At 41.8% G+C, this 19494-nt stretch overlaps 1 protein-coding gene across 3 annotated transcripts; it reads right to left on the bottom strand.

Annotated features, from left to right (window-relative positions):
* Positions 1-4748: 4748 nt before the first annotated feature.
* Positions 4749-18520, bottom strand: GINS4 (GINS complex subunit 4). Of its 3 annotated transcripts, none has more exons than XM_049865736.1 (8): positions 18338-18520; positions 17395-17506; positions 14441-14527; positions 13506-13619; positions 10060-10157; positions 9775-9863; positions 6611-6701; positions 4749-6509 (listed from the first exon to the last, which is right to left on the bottom strand). In XM_049865736.1, the coding sequence occupies exons 2-8, from the start codon at positions 17488-17490 to the stop codon at positions 6413-6415; spliced, it is 672 nt and encodes a 223-aa protein (XP_049721693.1). In that variant the 5' UTR covers positions 17491-17506; positions 18338-18520; the 3' UTR covers positions 4749-6412. The 3 variants fall into 3 exon arrangements, with proteins under 3 accessions (XP_049721693.1, XP_049721694.1, XP_049721692.1); XM_049865737.1 differs by having other exon boundaries at positions 18310-18520; XM_049865735.1 differs by having other exon boundaries at positions 18155-18520.
* Positions 18521-19494: the final 974 nt, after the last annotated feature.

Here is a 19494-nt window from a genome sequence, read left to right on the forward strand (position 1 = left end):
CTTCAATAAAAGCATGGAACTAATAAATTAGTCCAGAAATACTGCTTTCTGGGATCAAGATTGATACAGTAATAAAACTTGGGGAAGCAAGAGAAATAGACTGACAATATCGCCTTTAGTCTCTCTTGTTTCATTTATTAAACTGACAGGCTATGGTTAGCAGCCTGTTTATGACTGAGCTCACTAGGCACTACCTGAAAAAAAAAAAATTTTTTTTTTAGTGTAGACATATTATGTTGTTGACTGGAGATTAGAAAGCTTTAGGTATCAGACAATGGCAAAGTTGATGATCTATTATCAAAACTAAGGAGCCTGACTATAATCTTGCTCAGACTGAGGGTCTACCAACCAGTGCTGGAAACTGAGGACAGGAATGCCTGCAGGGTAATGATTGTGCACCACATACCCCAATGCCTGGCACTCACAGGCCCGCTGTGTTTAACAATGAAGCTAAATGTGGCGTAAGCCATTTTCCATTGTTATTTACTTGACCTATTCTGGAAGTTAGAGCCCTGGTGGTGCAGTGGTTAAGAGCTCAGCTGCTAATCCAAAGACTGGCAGTTTGAATCCACCAGTAGCTTTTTGGAAACCCTATGAGGCAGTTCTACTCTGTCCCATAGGGCCGCTATGAGTTGGAGTCAACCAGTTTGGTTTTTGGTTTAAATGGAAGGTAGATTGCAGGTATGCCTTTAAAGCTGGGTGTCCCAAACCATCTTGCTTATTCCAATGTTACTGATATGAAATTATTTATACCTTAATTCCCTCAAGAATTTTGGTGAGGTTTTTAATAAAGACAAAACTATAGATATAAAAAGATTAGAAACTATTTAGGGAAAGATAAAGGAAAATTTTGCCCAGAAGCTGGAGTGAAATGGTGAAACTAGTGTTTTCTCCATAGGGTTGTTGTGAGCATCAAGCCAGGTATTTATAGAAAGCCTGTCTAGGACCCAGTTGTTCAATAAACACTAATCTCCCTTATGCCCTTTCTTTTTTGTAGACAATGAGAACCACTGAAGGGTTTTAAGTGAGGCAATGAAATGTGAGAATTATGCTTGAGAAAAAACTATAGGTTCAGAGATAACGGAAGCAACAATTTGAAGTTTTAGAAATTTACATTTGAGCTGGGAAATATTTTGGGTCACAAGGAGTGTCCCATTCAAGAGGCTTTGAACCAAAGAAAATTGTTTCCTTCCAATCTTCTTTGTCCTGGATGTTAAAAAGACAATTTTTTCTGAGCCTAACAATCTCATATTTTCAAATTTACCCTTAAGAAGTCTTTTTAGGATTCACTGTAATTTCCTTGGGGGCAAAAATAGCCACTTAGTCCTATTCTGATCCTCACAGAATCTAATAGAACTGGGCCGAGAGGAAAGGCTTAAGTAATTATGTGTTGAGTTTAATTCATTCTGAATGGCTTTCCTTGTCTTAACAAGTTGGGTAGAATTTGTAAGCATGGTGGTATATAGAAAATTCTCTAATTCAGAAAATATTCCTACATTATGAAAAATGCCACCTCCTCTAAAGGAATGTGAATGGTAGTGATTATTCTCTCAGAATAGTCTTTTTAAAAAAAAAATAAAATTTTTTTTTTTTTTTTTTATGCCTGGAATTTGTTCCAATGAAGCTACCTTTGCTCAAAACATTATTGGATCTTTTCCCTTTTTTGGAGAGAGTATTGCAAGGTGATTAAGAGGATGGGCTCCAGGGCTCTGTGTTCAGTGGGGTTGAATCCTCCTTCCTCTACTTACTGTCTCGGTAAGTAATCTTAATCTTAATCTCTACTTAATCTTTTTTTTTTTTTTGGTCTGCAAAATCGGGATATTAATGACCAGAAACCAAACTCCTATTCTGACTCATATCTTACATTGTTGTTAGTTGCCTTCCAGTTGATTCTGATTCATGAGAACTCCATGGTGTTAACATATTTTAGAAGATACAATCATGAGTCTCATACAGATACAAAATGAACATGTACCAAAGATTTTCTTTACAATAACTTACTGTTTAATGAGGGAACCAGGAAGGTGTTGCAACTGGTTCAAATGAAGATTTGACTTTCTCTGTTGGATAAAATTCATTTGCATTACCATGGACAGGAGTCATCTGCAATAGCTATGGTTAGGAAATAGTCATATTGTTATCAGTTTTTTAATAAGATAACCTCTACCTCTACAGAGGTGTAAAATAGCCTAGTCAAAGACAAGGGCACATACCCTACAGAGATCCAGGATTTCATTGAAAGGCTATCCATTTCTTTTACCCATTTCAAAATTTCAAATTTTCCTTGCATAGAGTTGTTGTGAAGGTTTATGTAATCCACTTAAAAACACTTAGAACAGCCTGATTCATAGTAAAGACTCAATAAACATTAGATATTATTAGTGATTTCAGAATCTATAGTACATTCCTTTCAATACCCTCGAAGTATTTTATTTTTTTGTCCCCAGAGGGTGTTATTATCTTTATTATAAACATCAGTTGCCATCAGGTCGATTCTGATTCATGGAAACCCCATGTGTGTCAGAGCAGAACTGTGCTCCATAATTTTTTTTTTTAAATAATTTATTGCGTTTTAGGTGAAAGTTTGCACAACAAATTGGGTTTCCATTTAACAATTTTTATACAACTTGTCCTGTGACATTGGTCTTACAATTTTCGCAATGTGTCAGCATGCTCATTATTTCCATTCTGTTTGCTCTGTTTCCATTGACCTAGCTTCCTTTCCCCTCCTTGCCTTCTCACCTTCACTTTTGGATAAATGTTGACTGTTTGGTCTCATATAGTTGATTGCTTAAGGGAGCACATTATTCAGGGGTGATATTGTTTATTGTATAAGCCAATCTATTATTTGGCTGAAAAGTGACCTCCAGGAGTAGCTTCAGCTCCAATTTCAAAGAGAATCTTAGGACCATAGTCTTAGGGGTTCCTCTAGTCTGTATTGGTCCGGTAAGTCTGGCCTCTTTTAGGAATGCAAATTTTGTTCTACATTTTTCTCCCATTTTATCCAGGCCCTTCTCTTGTGTCCCTGGTCAGAATGTTTGGTAATGGTAGCCAAGCACCATCTAGTTCTTTTGGTCACAGGTAGAAGAGAACGTGGTTCAAGTGGGCTATTAGTCCTGTGGACTAGTTTCTTTTTTGAGCCAATAGTTGTTTTGAACCATGGAAAGTGTATCCAGTTCCTTGGAAGGAGCCAAGTTATTTGAAACTAAGTCCATTAAATATGCAAAGAATACTGATCTTGCTTTTTAAAAACTGATGTTTGCTTGACAGTGAGACTACTCGCACAGCTAGTTTATCAGCTACATTAAACAATTGATTTTAGAAGAATCCAAAAACTGTTTTGAAATGCTTAGCCTCCCAAGATAGAGAATATTACATGAAGAATTGCCATTTATATATAACGTGCTTGCTTAAAAATTCATTCTGAAAACTTGATGGTTAACTCTTAAACGTAACAGAATTATGTTTGATGCTTTAGAAAGAAGGTGGCACTGAAGCCACACTGACTGCCAGGGCCTGGGCCAAGAGGAAGCATAGCTGGAGTTTCCCTGCAAGGTCACAGCTATGATTGCTGTGGCTGGAAAAGACAGACAAGGACCTGCAAGCATTCCTCCGGAAAGCTGTCTTGCTAGGAACAAGCTTATGATAAAAAACCAAAACCAAACCCATTGCCGTCGAATTGATTCTGACTCATAGCGACTTCACGAACAGACTAGAACTGTCCCATAGGGTCAGCAGCCGAACGCTTAACCACAGCGCCACCAGAGCTCCTTGTGATAAAAGATGATGCAATTATTTGAAGAAAACGTCCTGTCATGCTTCCTTCCAGTAGTGAGGTTTTAACAACCAAGCGAAATACTCACCACCACCGTCAACTAAGCCACATCGTTTCCCTTTCTATTCGATTTTGAAATTCAGCTTCCCTTTTATGAAGCTGACGGTCTTCCTTTGAAGAGGTAACTTAGGAAGTGGAGCAATTCACTTTATAGCTTCAGTAGAAACCTTAAGCTGCGTGCAGCCTGACATGCCTCCAGAGTGGAGACCCTAAGATTTACAGCTTTGCCACTCTGCGTGTGGTCTATGGAGTGGCAGCCACTGCATAACCTGGGGGCTTGTTAGCAATGTAGACTCTTGGAACCTCCCTAAACCTTTCTCCATCAGAATCTGCATTTTAACAAGATTAACTGAAATCTCTTTGATGGAGTATGCACATTAAGGTTTAAGAAGCACTGTTCTAGATTATAGCCTGTGTCCCCCTCCTGGCTGCTCAGCACACGTGACTAGCAGGCAGGAGACTGGGTACTCGTCTCAGACTTAGTACTATCTGCTTTGTTTTTCATCTAGTGTATACTACCTGCCCTGCTTCCTTCTCAGGACTGCTGTGAGGACCAAATGGGATCCTTGCTAACAAAGCCCTACCCGATCTGGCCCTGGCCTGCCTCATTCCTTTTCCCGTTGCAATCTAGCCACACTGACCCTTTGTCAGGCTCCTTTCCTTCTTCAGGGACTTTGCACTTGGATCTCCTCTCCCTGGAATGTTCTTTTTGATCTCTGTATGTTTGGCTCTCTCTTGTTATTCAGATCCCAGCCTGAACTTAACCTCTTCAATGAGACCCTCCCAGACCACCCTATCTAGTCACTGACATGTCACCCAGTTCTAATTCTCTGCACAGCACTACCATCTGAACAGGGACAGTGTCTTAGTCATCCAGTGCTGCCATAACAGAAGTACCACAGGTGGATGGCTTTAACAAAGAGAAGTTTATTTTCTCACAGTAAAGTAGGCTAAAAGTCCAAATTCAGGGTGTCAGCTCCAAGGGAAGGCTTTCTCTGTCGGCTCTGGAGGAAGGAAGGTCCTTGTCCTCAATCTTCCCCTGGTCGAGGAACTTCTCAGGTACAGAGACCCCGGGTCCAAAGGACGCGCGCTTTGCTCCTGGTGCTGCTTTCTTGGTGGTATGAGGTCCCCAACTCTCTTCTTGCTTCCCTTTCATCTCCTGAGAGAGAAAAGGTGGTGCAGGCCACACCCCAGGGAAATTCCCTTTACACTGGATCAGGGAGGTGACCCCAGTAAGGGTGGTGTTAAAATCCCACCCTAACCCTCTTAACATAAAATTACAATCACAAAGTGGAGGACAACCACACAATACTGGGAATCATGGCCTAACCAAGTTGACACATATTCTTGGGGGGACACAATTCAATCCATGACAGACAGTGACTGTCTTATTCCAGGTTGAGGTTCAAGTACCTTGAACTATGCCTGGCACACTGTATGTTCAATGTATATTTGTTTAATGAATGGCTAATGAGGGTAAGAACACTCTGAAAAAAGCAAGGTATCACATGAAAGAGCAAGTACTTTTATTAGCCATTCAAACCTTCCTTGCTTTCACCTCGCAATTTCCCTGGAAGTATCACACTGATTACTCTACCAACCTAAACATGTAAATGGAAACCTGCTGCCCTGTCATCAAGCAAGAAAAGCTGGAATGCAGGTTGCTTTTTCTCCCTATTTCCAGGAAAGACGACTCCTGCTCTGCCCGGACCTCCTTCCTTCAGGTATATCACTGCAGCACAGTCCATTCACACTACGTCAATTCCACTGATTACCTGAGAGAAAGCTATGAGCTTCAGAAAGAGAAGCTGCTACTGGGGTCACAATCCGAGATGGTTCGTGTTGCTCTGCTAACAGAGCCCGTGGCCAGGAACAGACAGATGGCCTGGGGGCTGGCTTGGCCAAGTTGCCTGACATTCAGCGACGGCTTGCAGGTTAGCCAACAAGCAAAGAACTGTCCAGAGGCTCCTTCTGCCACAAAACAGGAACTTAATAATGGTGTATTGGTTTAGTTTTGATTCTCAGTTAAGCACGACAGAAATTGGTTTTAAGTGCAATAAGAGAGGTTCCAAAAAGTTAGTTCACACAATCTGGTGCCAGAAGGCCACAGCTGTTTTCTTTAATCTCTTTACAGTCTTCCTACTAGAAAGGTGAAAGGAACTAACCCTCCTACCATTATCAGATCAGGGGTAAATACAGTCCCCTAATCAGAGGCAGTAACTCCTACTTATGAACTACCTTTCCCTTGCTTTCCTTAGACATGTCAAAAAACACCACAAAGTGAGTCTCCATTGATTTGCCTGCTATTCGGAATAAACAGAGCAATGGCCCCCTCTGCTGATACTGGATAAAATGGCAGAAAGTTAGGGGGATGTGTGACAACATCAGGGATCAGGGATCAGGGATCCTGCCCTGAGCTCCTCTATAATCTCCAAGGGATCCACAGCACTGCTGAGAACCGTGTAAAGTCCAGAGAACTACTTCATTATTGTCCTAAGGCACAAAGTGACATCAGGAGGTTCTCAATATTGTCTCCTAAGGTCCCGTGTCTTCATTCTTGTTCATTTGTTTTTGGTTCTAAATTAGTCGTACTGCTCCAGAAGCAACCAGAGGTGCAATGGTTTTATATCGGATCAGGTGCTGCGAGCCCTCCTCCAAGTCAATCACATAGTCCCTGCAAGAGAAGCAAAAAAAAAAAAAAATTATCTGCAGCGCTTGGCTGGTTCTCCATCAGGAGGAATATGTCCCACTGTGAACAACACATATGTCACTTACCTCTGTTCATCTGTTTCTGGTTCTACCAGTATGTTTTCTTGTCGTTCTTTCACTCTCAGAAACACATATGAATCTAGATCAGGTTTGGGAACTATGAGAAAAACAATAATGTAATCAGAAAAGGCTCACGGACGAGGTCTCTCTGGAAAGAGTTGCTAGGATTAATGGTATCGAGCACTAAGAGATCTCTGGTATAAAATCATTTGGGAGTATGCTATGAGGACAGACCTGGCTTCCGAGAGAAAAAGCCCATTTCCCATCCAGGGTTTCACACAGCAACCATTCACTCAACAAAGGATGAGAGCTTACAATGCGCAGGGAATTCTGTTACGTGTCTTGGAGGATACAAACAAGAATAACACGTGGTATTTCCAGATAAGGTGAGAACAAGGTAGCGTTTGATGGAAGCCTCACAAGAGTGGCACATACAACTCAACAGTGTGGGGAGAAAGGAGACGTGGGCTTTGAAGGAAAGGTAGGACTTAAAGAGGAAAAGTGAGTCTGGGAGATAATAGCACAGGCCTAGGTAGAATTTTTTTTTTTTAACGTAGAAATGTGCATACAGTTTGGGGTCGGGGGGTATATAAATCTGGTTAGAAAATATTTTCTAAAAAGAGTACAAAGTAATTTTCTAGACGTTAAATGGAGTCATATGATAAGAGCCTTGACTACTAGACTAAGGAATACAGGTTGCAACCTCTAAGTGGTCCCTCATCGGTTGATTATAGGTTAAGAAATTGCTGCCATCCTTCTCCTTCTACCACCAGCCAACATTTCAAGTTAGTAAGTGTCCCAAGCTGGGCTGCTCTGTGATAGTTCATTTCCTGGGACTCCATTTGTACCCAGAAGACTCCATGAGTTTCAGGGTCCACAGAACCTACTAGATAACTCTCAGTTTAAGAGCCCAGCTCAGGTTTCTCATTGCCCTGAGTTCCCTCACCTATGGCAGAGGGTCCACGATAACTGACTCCCAAGATCTAAGGAGAGTCCCTTGGGCTGCTTTTGGGGTCTGAGCATACCAAAAAGACTCCAATGTTACCACAGTCAGCTGGTCACTTCTGCTTCCAGGAAACTCAGCTTAGGTTTCAACATGCCTTCCTCCACCCTGCCATTGGAGTCTACAATGTTCCAGAGGCCTCAGGGGGATTCAGAGCACCCGGGCTAACTAAGCAAGACCCTGCTTTCACTAGGATAGGCTGGCCCCACTGTAGAGCTGCCAATCCTAGTCCTTGGAAGGGATCGAGGACAAATAACACATGAGTGTTTCAGGAGGCATTCACCAGCATCAAGTATAGCTCAGGGACAATGGCCTAGATCCGGTTCTAGGAATTCAGATTTATCCTCTTCGGTAGTTCCTTAGCTGATTTAATCAATTAGATGTGACAAGTCCTTGCTCTCTTCTTCTAAGGTACAGACAAAAGTAGCTGACCAAGGAGGTAACTGGACATGGACTGGGTCTTCTGTTTTGTTCTGGCAGGCATAGTAAAATGACCAATTCAGAGTTCCACAAATCTGGTATGGGTTTTAGATTGCTCTAAGTGAACCATGTCTCCATTCATCCTTGTTCTAGCTGTTCTGCTGTGCCACAGAGGTCATTATGGCCCCCCAGCAAAGGCTGAGTCAAAGATAAAATTCCCAGGGCTCAGTTTGTACCAGGCTTTCAACTGATTCTTCCCAGTTCAGTCATGGCCAAGGAAGTGTCACGGGAACAGACATGAAATTTAAAATTTGCGTGAATCGGGACGATAAAGAGAATGGGAAAAATCATGAGTCGAAGCCCTGCTGGAAACTTAATATCCCTCTTAGAAAACAAGGGCAGCGTAAGTGTTGCATAGCAACCAAATCTCTGGCCAGTCAGATTTTGAGCAGTCAGAAACAGAAGTGCCTCTCTCAAAGATGGCTGCTTCCCGTGGCTGACTGTGCAGCTTTGAATGTGTGTTGTTCTCCACAGTCCTGCCAATAACCCAATCTCACACATCAGGCTCACTACACCTTTTCCAGGGCTTTGACCTGTAATTTTTCCTGTTCTGTTACTGTGCTGAATCACCCAAACTGTAAATTTGGGTCTTTTCCGGTTTCACTTCTCTGGCCATGACAGAACCAGTTCGAAGCCCTGGTTTGTACTTGAGTTAGTGACCTCGGCGCACTAAACTTAGCCTGTGAACAAGATGGATTCTAGTCTCCTGGTGATTTGCTTTAGTCTGACAGTTTGCCTGACAAGGTCCTGCTCAGATATGGCAAACTGTGAAAGACTAAAGAATACAGGCTTTTACCTATAAGCCAGGCATCCCTAGTTGGTTAAGCCAAGGTTAGGAATTACTCCCTGGTGGTGCAGTGGTTAAAGCTTCCTGCTAAACACAGGTCAGCAGTTCAAATCCACCAGCCACTCCTTGGAAACCCTATGGGGCAGTTCTACTCTGTCCTATAGGGTTGCTATGAGTCAGAACTGACTTGACAGCACCTAACAACAACAACACCATAACTCCCTTGCCAGAATTTTAAGGGAATTGTGAGAGGAGGGCTTGAGAAGAGTCTTTGGCCACACTTCCCTTCCCCCAGTTGCTTTCCCTTCCCCTCCCATAATCTCAGTATCCTAACCCTTCTCCCTCTTTCCTTAACTGGAGAAACTCCTCACAATAAAAATGTTAGGAGCCCTTACTACAGGCAACAAGAAACTGTTGAAGGTTTCCCTAAACTCCTGTTCATATCATCCAATCTAGCTAGACAGTTCCTGCATATCCTGGAAGCTGTGTGGAAAAGACCGCTAGCTCCTAGAGAGTAGAGACTATGTCATAATGAGCTCTGTATCTTCAGTGCTTAGCAGAGCTTGGCATATCAGAGATGCCCAGAGGATAACTGTTGAATGAATGAATGAATACATGAATGAGTTCATATTCAATATGGCACTCCAAAGAGTTTTAACATAACCTGAAGAACACAAAAGTAACGCTGAAATGGCTACACCTGTACCTGTTTTTAATGATTTTTTGTTGTTTTTAACCCAGAACCCTTCCTCTCTTCTCTTTTCTGCCTATCTACGTCCTTATTTTCCCATACTTGAGAATGAAGAGTGGTGACGAAGATTCTATTCTAAGACACCTGAAGATACTTGCAATATAAACTATGGACCCTCAGAATTTCTAGAAAGAGAATGTTTTGCTTACCTGATCTTAAGAGGTCCACCTTCTGTAAGTTAGGAGGCATATGCTTTAAGGCTACATTTCTTAGATACATCTCTGTATTAGCCATGTACCTGAAACACATAAATTCGACTTGCTGTGACATACACAACTGGTAGGAGTCACCAGGGCTCTTGGAGAGACCACAATGGATGAGACTCTGAGATCACCTCCTTGAGCATTCAACAGGGCTTCACTGATACAACCCCCAAAACTCATTCTCACAAGCCAGGGAAGGAAAGGCCATTTCCATACTTGAGGCTTACTCACTCTCTTGCAAAGGCAAACTCTTCTGGAGAAAGGCAGGAAGGCTCCCTGTCAGAGCGTGTTTTCTCCTTTTCAAGGATATGAGGGAAAAACTTCTCTATCTGTGAGGATAAGTAAAAGTCATCATTAAAACATTGTCAAAATTCAAGCGTCAAACATCTTCCAAAAGATGTTGAGGTTAATCTAAAAATTGACTTCAAACATGGGAAGTCTTAGTGGCCAAAACTCTTTCTAATAATAAGACCTACATTCTGGACCTCAAGGAGGCAGGTTTCCAAGAATTCACAGATAAGATAAGGGCTCTAGTAGAGAAGACAATTTAAAAGGGATGGAGGCTTTCAAAAGAGAAAATCTGCGAACAGTTGTAAATGATAGTTAAGAGGGATAGAAAGGGATATCAGTTAAAAAACTTACATAATTATACAGGGTGTTCTTCTTTGAGCTGAAATATATACAAAAGCTAGAAGGACACACAGAATACACCAGCACATGGAATTAAAAAAAAACAAACCATTGCCCTTGAGCCAATTCTGACTCATAGCGACCCTATAGACATAGTAGAACTGCCCCATAGGGTTTCAAGGAGCAGCCGGTGGGTTCAAACTGCTGACCTTTTGGTTAGCAGCCAAACACTAAACTACTGTGCCACCAGCACTCCAGTACATAGAATAAAAACATAGAATAGTGACACTGAATTATAAGAAAACATTCATTAAGGACAAAGCCCGGAATGAGGTGAGGCTTGGACAAAATGTAAAGAACTATGAAAAAAATGCTAAAAGCTACAAAAAGGTGTCCTGTCAGTAAAAGAGCTACAGAAAAGGAATGTTGTCAGGAACCAGGAAGGGACTGGCCTGGAGTGAATGGTGTCATGGGTATCGCTTTCAAAAAATGTTCTTTACAAGTATGGAAATGACAGTGGTTAAGGAGGAGCCTAAGGCCGAATAAAGGACATTTAGTCTGTTTTAATGGAGTTTAAGTCTTCTAGGATCAATTATATTCCTGGATAAATTAAATTAGTATTTATATGAAGTTTAAGTTTCTAAAGCTTTCTCCTATCATATGTAAATTGCTCCTAATCCTATATTGTTTAGTGTACTAAAAGCCTATGTAGTTTCATTACCTTGGAAGAATTACTGAGCTCAGGAAGAGTGTGAAAGACTAAAGATGGGCACATTTCCTGATTTTCAAAAATTTCAAAAATGGAAAGGTGGGGAATATTCAAATACAGACTAGAGTCCTTAACATTGACATGGGGTCATATATTAGAATACATAATTTAAAAGATGGTTGTGAACTCAAAGAAAAGGCAGTGATTAACATGAAGAGGATTTACCCAATCAAAAGAAAACAAAACTGCGTGGCTTGTTGTTTGGGGGTGTTGGGTACAGGTGTATACTGTGTATCTCAATTTTCTCAAAACATCTGATAAAGTCTTTATGATACCTTGTGGGCAAACTGTAAACCTGGGGCTGGGTGACAGCTTATACTGGGAGATTCATAAACAGTTGAATAAAGAATATTGATTCAATGAATGGCTGTCATCTGGAGGAAAATCTCTGATGGAATAATCTGTCACTGGCCCAGTCCTAGTAATCAATCAGTAAGAGCTTTGATGGCATACTTATCAAAGCTGCTGATGACAAAGTGTTGAGATAGCTAATTTAATGCAATTAAAGTCACTGAGGAGTCCTGGTAGCACAGTGGTTATGAGCTTGGCTGCTGTCATGGACCGAATTTTATCACCCAAAAATGCCTGTCGGCTTGGCTAGGCCATGATTCCCAGCGTTGTGTGACTGTCCACCATTTTATCATCTGATGTGATTTTCCTAGGTGTTGTAAATTCTATCTCTATGATGTTGATGAGATGGGATTAGAGGCAGTTACGTTGATGAAGCAGGACTCAATCTACAGGATTGGGTTGTGTCTTGAGCCAATCTCTTTTGAAATACAGAAGAGAGGACAGCAGAGAGACAGGGAGACCTCATGCTGCCAAGAGAGTGGTGCCAGGGGCAAGGCACGTCCTTTGGACCGAGGTTCCTCAGTGGAAAGGCCCCTAGACCAGGGGAGGATTGATGACAGAGACCTTCCTCCAGAGCCGACAGAGGGAGAGAGCCTTCCTGTGGAGCTGACGCACTGAATTTGGACTTCTGGCCTGTTAGACTGTGACAGAATAAATTTTTGTTAAGGCCATCCACTTGTGGTATTTCTGTTAGAGCAGCATTAGATGACTAAGTCAGAATTTGCAGCACTACATGACCAAGACAGCTGCTAACCAAAAGGCTGGCAGTCTGAATCCACCAGGTGCTCCTTGGAAACCCTATGGGGCAGTTCTACTTTGTCCTATAGGGTCACTATGAGTCGGAATCGACTTGATGGCAATGGGTTTGGTTTTGTTTTTATTTAATGTCACTGAATTGTACATGTAAAAATGTTGACATGTTTTGTTATATACATATATTTCACCATAATAAAAAAAAAGAGAGAGAGACAGCTAATATATTAGGTAACAAAATCAAGACATGGAGACCACAGTAAGTAATAAGCTCTATATTTAGGAGGAAAAAACCAAGCCATACAAATACAGGATGGTGATAGGATGGGGTAATAACTTAAAACATCAGCAAGGGTTAGAGTTAATAATAAGCACAGGATGAGTTTAGTAAGATGTGCCTGTCAAAAAACTAATGTGATATTGGGTGGTATTACTACCAGTTTAATATCCAGAATAAGGGAAATGATCATCCTGTTTTTTACAAAAAAGGCCAAACCACAACTGGTATATTGTATTCGGTTCCAAATGGCACAATTTAAGAAGGATACTGACAAACTAGAACTGTTTTAGAAAAAACAGCAAGAGAGTAAGTTTGATTTAAATGGTTGGAATGTGTAGCTGAGAGAAGACTTAAATGAGACGTGTTAGCTGTCTTCAGATACCTGCAGCACTCTGTTAGTTTTATAATACCTAAGGGGACAGGTGGAACCCAATGAGAAGAAACTTCAAGAACTTGCCAGGGTTAGAACACACATCATACAAATTAAGAATGTTTTGCAAATTTCCTTTTTCTATATGTCAAATTAGCATGGTCTGTTTGACACTGACTGTCTGACAGATAGAAAACAATTTTTAAAACTAGTTCTCCTCTCAGTATTCTCTAGTCAATCACTGTCGACAACTCTGCCTCAGGACTACTACGTTGTAACCCCAGGGGGCACCATACATAGCAGATAAATACAATAAAACCCCGTGTGTTACCCTCAGAGTGGTGCAACAGATGTTCCAGCTAGGCCTCTCTAGAACAATCTCCCGCCCTCTGAGAGCGGAGGCTCCGCAGTATTTTCAGGCCCTAGACTCTCCCAGGCCCCAGCCCGACTTCTCCTCCTCAGAGCTCTCAGCATGTATCAGAGACTGCATTGCTGTAATGCCTACAGTTATCTCCATGACAAACCTTCCTGAGCCGACACCGCAAGTAGCTGCTAAGGACATAGCGGATCCTTTCCATCTCCATTCGGTGGATGCTGACCTTCAGATCCCCCTTTTTGGCTCTCCTGAGATTTTCTTCCTATTAAAGGAGAAATCCAAGTATAAAAATCATGATTTTTCAAGACTAAGAATCTTTTTTGTTCAATCTATGTATAGCCCACAAGGACCACCATCATTGGCAATGTTTAGGACCCAAAGACTACATTTCAAAGGTGAACCAAAACTAAAAGTCATAAGAGCTCTCATTTTAGTTTTAATTTTAATTACACGAAAAACATGAGCCTAAAGTCTCACTATACAAAACGTAAACAATATTTATCTACTTTTAGAAAATGACTGCGCAAATAGAATCTGAATGTGGTCAGTCAGGAGGGCCCAGGATGCTAACCCAATTGTAAAGGTGGTGATACAGCACACAGAAGAAAATGTCTAAGGGGTCTGAAAAGCAGAGTTAAAACACCAGTTAAGACACTGTAAAATGTCAAAAATTTTAATGCTGATAATTATTTACACCCAGATCACCTAAGCCAAGGATCACAAACTCAAATGACTACGAGGGCCAGGCAGGAAAGGTATATGAGAAAGGTGGGTAGTTAGCGGGTGTGGGGAACAGGGAAGCACACAGAAAGGAGTGGCTCTTAGCCTGCTCTGGTCGACTGTTCTTTGTAGAAATGTGGGGCCAGTGATGCTGGGTCTTCAGATTTTTCATGGGAAGCTGATACCCAGATTCTTATGGGAGCTCTCATGCTTTGTAAATGTTGGCAACCATTTCAGTATTTTAAAAAATACTGGGCTGGGCCAAACAAAACAGATTTGTCGTCATACCACAACTTCTCATTATGCTGACCAAACCCTTTTAACTTTCTCTTCCTTTGTAACCCTGAGACAAGCAGCTCTTACCATGTGATCTAGCTGCTCTATGACACATTCTACAATTTCAGACTTGCTTTCCAGCAGCTCTGGGGCAAACTTTTCATTCATCCAGGCCTAAAAAAAAAAAAAAAAAAAGCATCACTCACAATGGAGGAGAAATAACCCCTTGGGTTAGTATCCCGGACAAACCCCAGTGCCGTCGAGTCGATTCCGACTCATAGCACCCCATGAAAATCACAGATCTCTCAGGCAAAGAAAACTAGTTTGCCTACCACTTGAAAATGCTTTGAAGACAAGCTGTTCAATGACGGCTTTTCCATTTCTTTTTTTAGTGAGAAGGCTGTGTTCACAACCTTATATTCGACCAAGATTAAAAAAAAAAAAAATCACTATTACTTCAAAAATGTTAAAGTATAATACCTATTGCTGACAGTAACACTCCCTAGTATTCAAACAGTACCTTTTACCGAGTAGCATTAACACTTTTTTTTTCCCATTTTTTCACAGGCTATTTCCCACTAGGGGGCACCAGCACCATTTCTATTTTGAGAGATGAAGTTAACACCATTTCCATTTTGAGAGATGAAGTTAACACTTTAAACAAATCTACACATCTCTTCATTCCTGAAGCTCCAAGCATTTTAAACACACTTTTTCATTCACCATCGTAGTATCTCTGAGAGGAAATGGATATAGTATTGATGAGAAAAAAGAGATTTAAGTAATACACTAAAAGCCCAAGAATTTAAAAGATCACAATGGAAGTGGATATTCATCTATTAAACAGTTTTGGGACAAGAGGTTAAATCCCTAGTTTATGACTCAGGCCTAACTGCTTGGTACATTCTAGAAACTTCCAAGGCTTAGAGAACTGAAGTAGCCACAGGAAACTAAGGAAAACTATACTTATCTTTCCATTACAGAAAATTTAGTTTTAGCATAGGTCAGAATTACATGCTCATCAAGCTCCATCTATTTCTTTTGGTTTCCTTGAGTCTCTGTTTCTTCAATTATCCCTATCAAGACACCTTATTAAATACTGGCTATTGTTATTGTTACTACCATAAAAATTTTTTCAAGTGCTTTAGCTTCTGTGGAAACCCTGGCGGCATAGTGGTTAAGTGCTACGGCTGTCAACCAAGAGGTTTGCAGTTTGAATCCGCCAGGCACTCCTTGGAAACTCTACGGGGCAGTTCTACTCTGTCCTATAGGGTCGCTATGAATCGGAATTGACTTGACGGCAGTGGGTTTTTTGGTTAGCTTCTGTAATACTATTGCAACCAAACCAAAAACCTGTTGCTGTTGAGTCAATTCCGACTCATAGCGGCCCTACAGGACAGAGTAGAACTGCCCCATAGGGTTTCCAAGGAGTAGCTGGTAGATTTGAACTGGTGACCTTTTGGTTAGCAGCTGAGCTCTTAATCACTGCACTAAAACCCTAACTCTAAATACAGGAGAACAAAATATTAAAGAATACTTTTTGATTTTTTTTTTGTAGGGATGGTCTTCTTAAACAGAACATAAAATGTTACATGAAGAAAATTTTGATGAATTCGACAATATCATAATTTTAAATGACTGTATGACAAACAATACAAACAGATTGGGAAAAATATCGCAACATATATTGTAAAGGGTCACAATCAAAACAACAAAGGACTACCACAACTCATCAATTAGAAAAGGAAAAAAACTCTTTGGAACATTTGGCAAAGGATATATAATGGCATGCCACAGGGAGGAAACTAAAAGATCTAATAGGCATGAAGAGAAAATATTTAATCTCATTAGTAATCAGGCAACTCAAAGTTAAACAATTAGATAATATCCGTATCCATCAAATTATTGCAGATGTATAAAATTAACCTGGAAGACAACCTATATTTTTAAGTAGCTTAATTAATGAGAAAAGATCAAATTATCACGGAGAACTTAAAAAGCAGTTTTTCTTTTTAATTGGTGTTATTAAATACTGAACAGCTACAAAAGAATATGAGGTACATATTAACCACGAGAACGATGATACAAACACCTGTGTGTGCACAACTTAGTTACAGAATATTATCATTATTTCAGAGGTCCCTGTGCATCTCTCAGGAGCCCTGGTGGTGCAGTGGTTAAGTGCTAGGCTGCTAACTAAAAGGTCAGCGATTCAAACCCACTAGCTGCTCTGCAAAAGAAAGATGTGGCAGTCTGCTTCTGTAGAGATTTACAGCCTTGGAAACCCTACGGGGCAGTTTTACTCTGTCCTACAGGGTTGCTATCAGTCGGAATTGACTCGACGGCAACAAGTTTGGTTTGAAAGGAAGAAGTAGCCCAGAAATTTTAGGTAAGCAGTGGAAATAAAGACAACATCTGACTCAAAGTATATGAGAGGAAAAGGAAGAATAGGCCAGTTTTCTCCTCAACATGTTTCAGCACTTTCTTGTTAACCCGACATTCTCCAGAGAAACATCAGTTATTTCAAGAGACTAAGGTACAGTCCCTGAAGAAGGACATCATGTTTGGCAGAGTACAGGGTCAGTGGAAAAGAGGAAGACCCTCAACGAAGTGGACTGACATAGTGGCTGCAACAATGGGCTCAAGCATAACAACGATTGTAAGGATGGCGCACGACCGGGCAGTGTTTCGTTCTGTTGTGCATAGGGTTGCTATGAGTCGGAACCGACTCAACGGCACCTAACAACAACAACAACAACATACAGAACCGACAAATCCCCACAACACCTCTGCAGCCCTCACAAATACAAGTAGAACCTTAAATGTAAATACTAGTGAACCATGCTATTAAATGAATCCAAAACTGTTCCTTTCTGATACCACTTAAGAATTGTGTTTGATGTTACAAGGTCTCCAGTAGACTATGGCCCCCTACTTCCTATTTCTCTTGAAATAAACCTTGAATTCTATTTCTTCATTTTCTGATTCCTCAAATTTGCCCAGTTGGATTGGAGCTAGGGGATTCTGTTTGGGATGCTTACCTCCTCCAGCCTTTCAATGAGCTCTGCAGGAGTAAGGACCACCTCATCACTACCTCCATCAGAGTCCTGTTCCATAAGATTCAGTTCCTCTGTCATTTCTGAAACCAGGAACCTAATGAAAATAAAAGAGTCAATATCCTGCAATATGTTTCCCATATATTTACAAGAATACCCACTGCCTTCACGTTGATTCCGAGTCATAGTGACCCAATAGGGACAGAGTAGTACTGCCCCCTAGGGTTTCCAAGGCTGTAATCTTTACAGAAGCAGGTTGCCACATCTTTCTCTCCCATGGGGCTGGGGGGTTCCAGCTGCCAACCTTTTGATTAGCAGCCGAGCTCCGAACCACTGCGCCACCAGGGCTCTATTTACAAAAATAGACAATTATACATACAGTGAAGGAAAGTTTCATGTGGGGTTGTCAGGTTCATTGGCAGTGGCTACATCATTTACAGACTCTGATTTTTCAATTCTTTGTTTCTTCCTTCAAGGTTTAGGTCAGGTATCAAGTTCTCAAAGAGGTGCCCCCTTACATCTGTTTTCACTACGTACACTTCGAATTCTGCACCTATCACACCATATAATGATTATTCCTTTAATTGGCTTCCCAGTATAGCTCCTTTTCATCAGGGACTGTATTCATTTCAGTTCAAATATGAATCCCGCATTGCTCAGAGCCTGGCACTTCTAAGTGCTGGAGATACATTATCTGTGTGGACCCAGCGCTCAGCACAGGGCTTGACAGCAGACACCAAACTACCTTAGGAAGTTGTGCGGTGGGTTGGGGGACGAGGGTATGTCCCCAGAACCTCAGGGAAGCTGAGCAAATTCCTCCTGCCCATCTCCTCTTTCGCTGGCACCAACACAGACCACCCATTCCCCCAAACATTCGCGGGCGCGCGCGCGCACACACACAGTACAGAGGTCCCACGTGGGTGCTCACGCGAGGTGCTGGGAGGCAGAGGCACTCCGAGGTAGCAGACGGCAAGGACGAAGCTCGCTGGGAAGCAGCCCGGGCCCTCCCAAGGACGAACTGGAAACGGAGGGTAAACAGGCCAATTCCTACGAAGCCTTTCCCGGACGTTCCCCACTCGCGGCTTTTCAGCTCCCGCGCTTCTCTCGGACCCTTTCCGCCCAGTTTACGTCCCCACGCACGGACGACGCTAACCAATCACGGCCCGGGGGCGGAACCAGCAGCCTTCTTGCCCCGCCCTCCCTAAAGGGGCGGAGACTTGCGTCGCGGAGGTTCAGTCTCGCGTCAGTCTCGAGAATGGAGGTGACGGGAGTCCGGTCGCGAGGGGGCGCCGCGCCACCGCGGCTGAGGAGATCCGGCGGCGTCTGCCTTCCGGCCACCAGCGTGAATCGCCTGAATGAGTCTTCAGATGGTAGAGCCCTCAGTCAGCTTCAAGCCGCTCCAGCTCGCGTGGAGGGGATCAGAGACGAGCTGTCTCGGGTGAACCCTGCCCCGATTGCAGATTTGTGAAAAATATCCTTGAGTATTATAGACTTGAGTCCAGGTATTCCCTGCATTTAATCTGGCACAAATAACATCTACACAGAAGTACCAGTTACTTATTTTACTGATGCAGACACTGACTTCCCTTTTCTGGTGCCAACTGTCTTCTCCAATCTTTCCCTGTTTGTCCATCTGGGAGATGGAGGCCAGCCTCAGTTTCCTTACTTAGTAAAGGTGTGACCTTGAACAAGTCACTTCTCTGAGCTTCGGTTGCACCACCTGTGACGTGAATCATATTTGTTTGCCTGAAGACAGAGAGATAGGTCAAAAATTATTTGGGGGATCCCTTTCACTTCTACAATCTTTGATTCTAACTAATATTCACCAGACAAAAACACTTTAGAAAAAATGAGTTTGCCATGTGAAAAAAAAGAGTATTTTAAGGAGATGTCAAAAAAGAATGTATAAAGCTACTTGGGGGATGCAGCACAGAATTGCTGAAGGAAGGAAAGACATGTCTTAAGTTACATTATTTAGACTGAAGAGAAAAATCGGAAATACCTGCTTGATTTTCACCCACCATTAAGAAGTTTTCTTTTTTTTAGAAATGATTACACAGCCATATAAATGGAATGCTATTCATT

The sequence above is a fragment of the Elephas maximus genome, chromosome 22 (assembly GCF_024166365.1).
Source record: "Elephas maximus indicus isolate mEleMax1 chromosome 22, mEleMax1 primary haplotype, whole genome shotgun sequence".
NCBI classification, from domain to species: domain Eukaryota; kingdom Metazoa; phylum Chordata; class Mammalia; order Proboscidea; family Elephantidae; genus Elephas; species Elephas maximus.